Here is an 8,085-nt window from a genome sequence, read left to right as displayed (position 1 = left end):
CAGAACAAAAAAAAAAAAAAAAAAAAAAAAAAAGACATTTGAGATCCTCCTAATCTACATACTCACTCAAAAGTAGCTGCAATTTAAGAATTAATGCACACTAATCATAAAAAGAAATCGTCTAGCTCTTCAACTCATCTCCAATTATCAGGTGTACACTACGATAAATCCACATTAGGGGTCCCAAACCAATTTCAATTCAACTCATCTCCAATTATCATCAATAATTATAATATAGACTAAATGTGGAAATGTCACTATCCTCGAGCGACTAAAAGTGGCATCAATTCACCAAAACAGAAAAAAATCTACATGTCTATTGAAATCATCCAAAAACCACCACCATTACTGTAAGCCAAATTTAAAGCTTGAACTGTGTTAACAGCCCCAACAAACCACAAAGGATAGTTATACTGGAATAGCCCAATAGGAAATTAATAAGCAGTGCAAGTGTTCTTGCAATCACGTATTCACCTAAACCAAATTGAAAAAATAAATAAATGAGTTTCTGAATAATTTATTATTGCTTTTACTTCAAAATGATGGGCTTGGTATGTTTTGCCAAGTGCTAGCCTGTTCAATTTTAGGCTATGGGTTCAAACACGAGCAGTACCCAAGTAACAGAAATGAGATTAAGAAAAAGTTGAAGGCACCTCAGAATTGATGGCATGCCGTAATCTAGAAGCCATAATCCCCTCTAAATTTTCCAAAGTGAATGTGTCGTCACATTATACACTTTTTGAGAAAGCACCAGCAGCAAAGAGAAGGTTTCTTCGAGAAAACTGCTCCAACAACAAGTCAACAATAAAATAAGAATGATCAAAATTAAAAGAAATAAGATTATTATTGTAAAAGTCACCCAAAAATCAAGTATTCTTACCCGCAAAGCATATAATGGAGTGGATTTAGTAGGGAGAGTCTTCAATGATCGAAGCCTATTGGTACTTCAAGAAACTGAGAAAGATATCATTACACAATTTTAGAAGGGAGCGTAAGAGTGAAACAATGAACTAGATAATAGAATAAGCAGCATGTGTGTAAACTAACTTCTCTTCAGATTTTGGCATCTTGGTACTCGTGGTTACATCCCATAATTTCACAGTGCAATCAGCAGAACCAGATGCAAGAAGACAACCTTCACAGCTGAAAATTGTTAAAAGGAAAATTAACAATATCGACTACTTTTCCCTTCAAGAACTTAATTGAACCAACGTAACTGGATAAAGAATTTGGTTTCGACCTGAAATCAAGTGTCCATACACAAGAGGTGTGACCAACCAAAGGGGTAATACAACGACCACTTGCAAGATCCCACACCATGATTTTTCCATCTTCATCACCTGATGCCATATAACGACCATCAGGTGACATCGCCAACGACAATATCATACTCCTATGGCCAATGAAAATTCTGACACACTCGCCACTCTGGACATCCCACAAGCGAACAGTTTTGTCACTTGATCCAGTTGCAATGTAGTTGCAGTTTGCATGCCATTGCACACACTGTAAATTCAAAGCATAGTTGCTCAATTACTATCACCTTTTAAAAATGAAAAGTGTAAGCACACAATGAAGCTAAAACAAATGTAAACAATGACAGCCATCTTTAAAAATGAAAAATGTGTACAGACAGAAATGATCCAAGAAATTGAATAAATAAAGCAAAAAAAAAAGTGATACAATAATTCATGTACCATAGTCTCTTTTGTTTTTTATAGGGTGGGGCGGAGATTCGAACCCTCGACATGGGGCTGACTCTGACACCAAATTGAAGCATGTGCTCCACCTCAACTAAAAGTCTAAGCTGATAGTTGGATTGCACATTTATGTTTATATATTATATATGCTCAACATTTTTTTAAGTAAATGTACAGCCAACTGGAACACTGTATGTCTGTACAAGCATAAAGCTTAATCCAAAAGGTGGATAAACTCATAAAAGAAAGACCACTGATCTTTTCTATTAGTAGGTGTGTCTAGTGCCTTTCTGTAAACAAATGAAGAAACTGAGTAACTGACATTCTTGATTGAGTCATTGGGGTTCATATGTATGTGTTATTACGAAAATACCCCTACTATTTTAGGGCTTTAAATGTCTCCATTCAAAACTAACAGACTTGTTTCCTAAGGGAGGAAAACCACCACTTCTAGGAATAATTAGGGATAATATTGGCTTATGCCTATGATTGAGGGACTAATATCAATAGAATGTATATTTACCAGTGTTGCAAAAATCCCGCCTAAGCGCCAATTAATCCCCGCCTAGGCGCTAGGCGTCGGTTGTCTGCCTACCTAGCGTATGGCTGATACTGCAGTTGTGTTGAAAGGAAACTGCAGTTGCGCGGAACAGAGACAGTTTCATCCGTCTGGAACTGCAGTTGTGTTGAATTGATACTGCAGTTGTGTTGAACGGATGAACGGCCTCTGTTCTGTGCAACTACAGTTCCCTTTCAACACAACTGCAGTATCAGTTCACCACAATTGCAGTATTAGCCATGACTATGGTCCACAATGCATTGTGGACCATGGTCCACAGTATAATTTGCGGGTAAAGATAGCCTTACTTGTCATCCTATACTATATAATATCATAAAAATTAAAACTTAAGACAATCAATAAAGGGCAAAAAATAACTTAATGAAGATAATGTTAAATGGTTAAAGAACAAACCTGACCAACTGTCTTTCTTTCAAGTTTTAAGCTTTTAAATGGTTTCTGCAAGACTGCAAATCAAAATTTCTGCATAGCAGTATACATACTGGTTACAGACTTACAGTCGAATAAATAGTAAATGAAATAAGAAATCCTTATTTAGCCAATCAGGATTAAAGTTTAAACATAGAAAAGCTTTAAAGCACAGTTATTTTACTCAACACAATCAAAGACCATAAAATCAGAATCTGTAAGAACTAAGAAGGATATTTCCTTCAGCATAAAGCTCTAATATTACATAGAAAGCATTAGCACCCAGTCCAAACTGAAAGAGAATTATCTATGAAAGAAGTGAAAGGCTCAAAACATGTAGAACCATCAACCATACAGTATACAATAAAATTCAGAACAATTTGCATATCTTGGTAGGTTCAAGAATTGTCAGAATATCTTGATATGACACCAGTCAAGAAGGTCCTCTCTTAAGAAACAATAATTAAATACAAATTCATGGCGGAAACAGAAATTAATTTTACTTGCCTATTTATTACTTTTCAACACAAACAACGAGCTCTCGCTCTCTCAGGGGAAAGCAGAGGGTCAAAATCATTTCTAATTTTTAGCTGCAGTATAAGATAAAGAATTTAAAACAGCATAACTACCAGTCTACCACCCACAACTCACATCTAGAATGGACACATTTGCCATGGGCGAGCACTGATATGAACAGCACTTGATTTCACAAAAACCACAGACCTACGGTGAACCACAGCCGCGGCGCCCTCACGCCACCGCTGCTTCCGGTCGACTTCTCGGCTCCACCGCAGGCCGCAGCAAAAAACAAAGTAAAACCCTAAAACTAACTAACTAAACTAAGTAGAAGACTAACCTACTTGGAGTCTGGAGACGATGGAGTTCCACGCCACCGCCGATCAGCCACATGTCGTCACTCCACCGCCGGTCCACTGCGCCTCAGTTTGGGAGGAAGTCGCCGTTTCGCAAGGAGAAGAAGGTGAAATTTGAATCTTGTTATAAATATATGGGGAAAAATTGAATTTTATAAATTGGGTTTATTTTGGAGCAAATACTAATTTTGGTCCGACAAGTAATAGCAAAATAACAATTTTGATTTACATGTTTAATTCTTATCAATTTTTATCTATTACTGTTATTTTAGTACCAATTTTCATCCACAGATATTGATTTAGTGCCAAAATTATCATATCAGTTACTTATTCACTCAAAATTATGAAATTATTAAGGATATTTTTGTCATTTTCAAATTAATTAAGATCTCAATTTGAGCATGAATAAAGGGATTTAAGCATTAAGATCGACCTCAATTTACATTTCTCCTCCTTAAATTAAGGTAGGATGAAGAGGAGAATTGCGAATTTGGATCGATCTTAGTCTTGAATCTCATTATTCATGTTCAAATTGAGATTTTAAGTTGAAAATGATGAAAATACCCTTACAAGTTCAAAAAGATTGAGGTTTTTCAAATTGAGACACCAAAAGTAGGAGAAGGAAAATGACCAAATGAAACAGAGATCCAAATGATTTTTTTTTTAAATATCTCTCTATATATATGTGTGTGTGTGTGTAAACAACATCAAAACAACGTTGTTTTGGGGCTATCTAATTTTGGACAGCAAGGTTTTATATTTTTTTCCTAGGAAATTATAGAAAGTGTTGTCTTGGTTATGTTCATCTTGAATACAATATGTAATTAAAAATTATTAAGTAATAAATATCTAATTAACATATAAAATGAAATGTTTATCACTGGATTCTTCGTTATTTATTTATATTACGAGTCATTCCTGGACAATTGATTTAACTCAGATATTTTATTTTTTAAGAAAACGAGTCATTGTGTAATCAGAATAATACACAAGAATCGTTGCTCCAACCAAATAGGTGGTTCAATAATGTTCAGCCGTTGTTAGAACCAGCTATTGATGCACCAATATTTAGTTCAATTAATCTCAGTTTAATTGTAAGCAAATTTGTTATCTCAATAGCGTACCTAAATATTTTATGTAAATAAAATACAATTTGTAATTTTCCTTCCTCAAGTAAAAACAATTACAGTGGCGGGTAGTGAAGCATTGCATAGTGAATTTATGTTTGCTATCCAAGAACACCTATTAATATGCCTAAGAATGGTAATACAACTCAAATTTAAATTATTTGTAATAACCTTTACATTTTAGTATATAAAAATTTTAGTTTATTTGTTGTTTTAAATTATTGATTTACTCTCATTAATGTGTTAATTATTATGTATTTATTTGATTTTATTGTTTCTAAAAAATATTTCAGTGATTAGTAACCAAATAATCAAATTTTGATTCTCATTCATAAACCAAATTAAATACACCCTAACTTGTATGTCTTGAGAATATAATATACTTAAGCTAATTGACAAAACAAGCGATGAGAAGGAACAACAACCAAGTGCTCGGCTTTCGGAGATGCCAAACCATATTTCTCAGTCATGTTCAACTCACTATGTGACATTCCATTTGGCAGCTCCCAATTAAAGCAATGAATCAACTGACCAACAATCAATTTAACCATAATCAACCCCAAATTCACTCCTGGACATGCCCTCCTCCCATATCCAAATGGAAGTAGATGAAAATCACGCCCCCGAAGATCTATGTTTTTGTTCATAAATCTCTCCGGAACAAACTCCTCCACATTGTCAGACCAAATGTTTGGGTCGTGCCCAATCGCCCAACAATTTATTGAAACTCGTGTGTTTTTTGGTATGAAGTGGCCGTCTAGTTCGATATCCTCCATTGACTCACGAGGAATGAGTAGCGTCGCCACTGGATGGAGCCTGAAGCTTTCCTTGATCACCATCTCTAAGTATTCCAAGTTGGGCAAGTCTTTCTCCTCCACCATTCGACTTAGTCCCACTTTAGTCTCCAACTCTTCTTGGAGACGTTTCATCACTCTGGGATGCCTCATGATTTCTGCTAAAGTCCACTCGATCCATGTGAATGAGGTATCCACAGATCCTACTATCATGTCGAAGAGAAGTGGTTTAATGCTTACTAAGTCGAGTTTGTGGGAAGAGGAAGAAGGGCTTTTTTGGAATGATAGCATTATATCCACAATGTTCTTATTGCTTTCTGGGATGCCCTTTTTTGTATCTTGTTCACGTTCGTTGATAACTTCTGTAAACAATTTGTCAATAGATTTTCCAAGTGCTTTAATTCTCTTGTTCAACCCCTGTAACAATTTTGCATAGCTGAATATAATTGGGGAAAAATAATTCATCTAATATGATAAATTTAAATCTAGTGTTGGCATATTGTGTAAACATTAATTTTTTGCCAGGAAAATGACACTTTCCCTCTGAACTACTCCTTCCGTCCTATTTTATGAGTCTTGGTTCGATTAAGGAGACTTAACTGAAGTTACTTTTAATTCAATTTTTCATAATATTAATTTTAGTGTTAGTATACAAAATTTATATATTTAGAAACTATACAATTAAGTACTATTAAACACAAAAAAAAATCAAATTTAAAAATAAGTGAAAATACTAATTAAAGAAAATAAACAAAGAACAAAGAGCTTTTTTTTAGCTGTTCATAACAACTTTCTCAACCTATTTAAACACAAAAAGTCAATATCGACCCCACTGAAACTCAAACTCACAACCTCTCATATGAGAGAAAAACTTGGTGCAACTAGATCACATGGTCTTGGCGACTAGTAACAGAATTGAGACTTAATAAAACACAAATTTAACAATAGTGAATTATTTGTGTTTAAGTTTTATTTATGTTACTAGCATTATATTAGTTTAAAAGTATACTTATATTATAATATTTGCAAATTGTACGTTTTTTTTTTCTTTTTAGTATTTATTTTGATTTTCACATATAAGCAATAACTTGTTGATGAGATAAAATATATGAAATACCTATTTTACCCTTAATTTTAAGGGTCTAAATGTCTTCTCTATTTAATAAAGATGGAAAAATCGCCATTGTTTACCTGCAGATCAAAGGGCTTTAGAATGGGAATGAAGTCTGCAATATTGAAAGCTCCCTCCAAAGACACGATCTCTTCAACGATACACTTCAATTCATGCCGGCTATCATTGTCATTACTACACCCAAACAGCATTTTGTACGTAACGTTCTCAATCAACTTCCCCACCTCACTACTAAGATCCACCGCCTCCCGGCCCTCGGCAGCGGCCCTTATTGACTTCACCAATGCCTCAATCTCCCCCCTTCGCATCTCCGCAAAGGACTCGATTTTGGCCGGTGAGAGGAGCTCTTGGGCTAAGAATTTCTTGTTGTTGCGCCACTGAGGACCGTACGGCGCAAACCCAACGCCCTTAGAGCCGTTGGTGGTGTTGTCCACAACATCGAACTTCGGCCGATTGGCAAACACGGCGTCGTGGGTTTTAAGGATGAGCTCCGCGGCGGCGGGCAAGGAAATCACCACCGTTGGGACGTTGCCCAGCTTCAAGAACATTATGGGGCCATATTTTTTGGATAGCTCGTTTAGGGACCGGTGCGGGAGGGTGCCTAGCATGTGGAGGTTTCCGATGATGGGAAGGCCGCGTGGCCCCGGTGGAAGTTTCCGGTGACTTTTCGACGACGCTATAGCCCTTCGGTGACGGAACAACCACAATAGGGTTGCAATGAAGATAGAAAGAAGTGCTAAACAAATAGAAGCCATTATCAATGATTTTCTCTTTAGGTGCAATAATTGTGGTGTGAGGAATGAGAAGACTAATCCTATTTTCTTCAGTATATATAGATGAAAGGAAGCTACCAGAGACAATCTCCAAAGAAGCACCAATAAAAATTTGGTTCAGCCTTCCTCCAAAAAAAAGACATCAAATTCTACCTCAAAAGAGGGTAAATGAATAGTTTTACACCAAATAAAGTGTAATACTATTTATTTACACCATTTTAGTGTAGAATTTTTTAAAGTCTTTTGTCAATACTTCCTTTTATAAATATTTATATTTTTAAAAATAAATTTTAAAGATGAGTTTAAAACGAGGTGAATATGGACTATAAAATAATTAAACATTAAAATACATAAAAACATAAATTTCATTTTAATATATTATTATTTATATCAAAATTATATTTTATATTAAAATAATTAAAGTAAACAAAATTAAGGTTTTTAAATTATAAGAATACAAATTATTTTAGTGTATGAATAGAATTTGGTGTAAATGGATTGGAGATTAAATAAAATTTGGTACAGAATTTGGTGTAAATGGGTTGAAGATGAAAAAAAAATTGGTGTAAGAATATGTTGGGAATATTCATTTTGGTGTAAAATTTGGTGCAAAAGGTTATATACTTATATATATATATATATATATATATATATATATATATATATATATATATATATATATATATATATATATATATA

General features: G+C 34.5%; 1 protein-coding gene and 1 long non-coding RNA gene across 2 annotated transcripts in view; both read right to left on the bottom strand.

The window, feature by feature from the left end:
• Nucleotides 1-3,646, bottom strand: part of LOC116021123 — a 4,835-nt gene extending 1,189 nt beyond the window's left edge. The window contains exons 1-6 of the long non-coding RNA XR_004098917.1: nt 3,545-3,646; nt 2,674-2,742; nt 1,241-1,506; nt 1,048-1,143; nt 881-954; nt 654-782 (exon numbers count right to left, since the gene is read on the bottom strand). This is a non-coding gene — a long non-coding RNA (uncharacterized LOC116021123). The remainder of the gene's footprint in view (nt 1-653; nt 783-880; nt 955-1,047; nt 1,144-1,240; nt 1,507-2,673; nt 2,743-3,544) is intronic.
• A 1,337-nt stretch (nt 3,647-4,983) lies between these two features.
• Nucleotides 4,984-7,440, bottom strand: LOC116019360 (cytochrome P450 CYP736A12-like). The gene is made up of 2 exons (XM_031259537.1): nt 6,673-7,440; nt 4,984-5,898 (listed from the first exon to the last, which is right to left on the bottom strand). Exons 1-2 carry the CDS (start codon nt 7,366-7,368, stop codon nt 5,071-5,073), a joined length of 1,524 nt encoding a protein of 507 aa, XP_031115397.1. The 5' UTR covers nt 7,369-7,440; the 3' UTR covers nt 4,984-5,070.
• Between the last annotated feature and the right edge of the window lie 645 nt (nt 7,441-8,085).

This window comes from Ipomoea triloba, chromosome 5 (genome assembly GCF_003576645.1).
Source record: "Ipomoea triloba cultivar NCNSP0323 chromosome 5, ASM357664v1".
In the NCBI taxonomy this organism is placed as follows: domain Eukaryota; kingdom Viridiplantae; phylum Streptophyta; class Magnoliopsida; order Solanales; family Convolvulaceae; genus Ipomoea; species Ipomoea triloba.
Note: the sequence above shows the minus strand (reverse complement) of the source record. Positions and strands in the feature narration are given on the sequence as shown.

What these genes read in the sequence shown, in the direction of transcription:
- LOC116019360 (XM_031259537.1), bottom strand. Translation starts at nt 7,368, where the DNA reads ATGGCTTCTATTTGTTTAGCACTTCTTTCTATCTTCATTGCAACCCTA. An exon ending in TAAAGCCCTTTGATCTGCAG is followed by an intron (nt 5,899 to 6,672) that starts GTAAACAATGGC and finishes AAATTGTTACAG; the next exon opens with GGGTTGAACAAGAGAATTAA.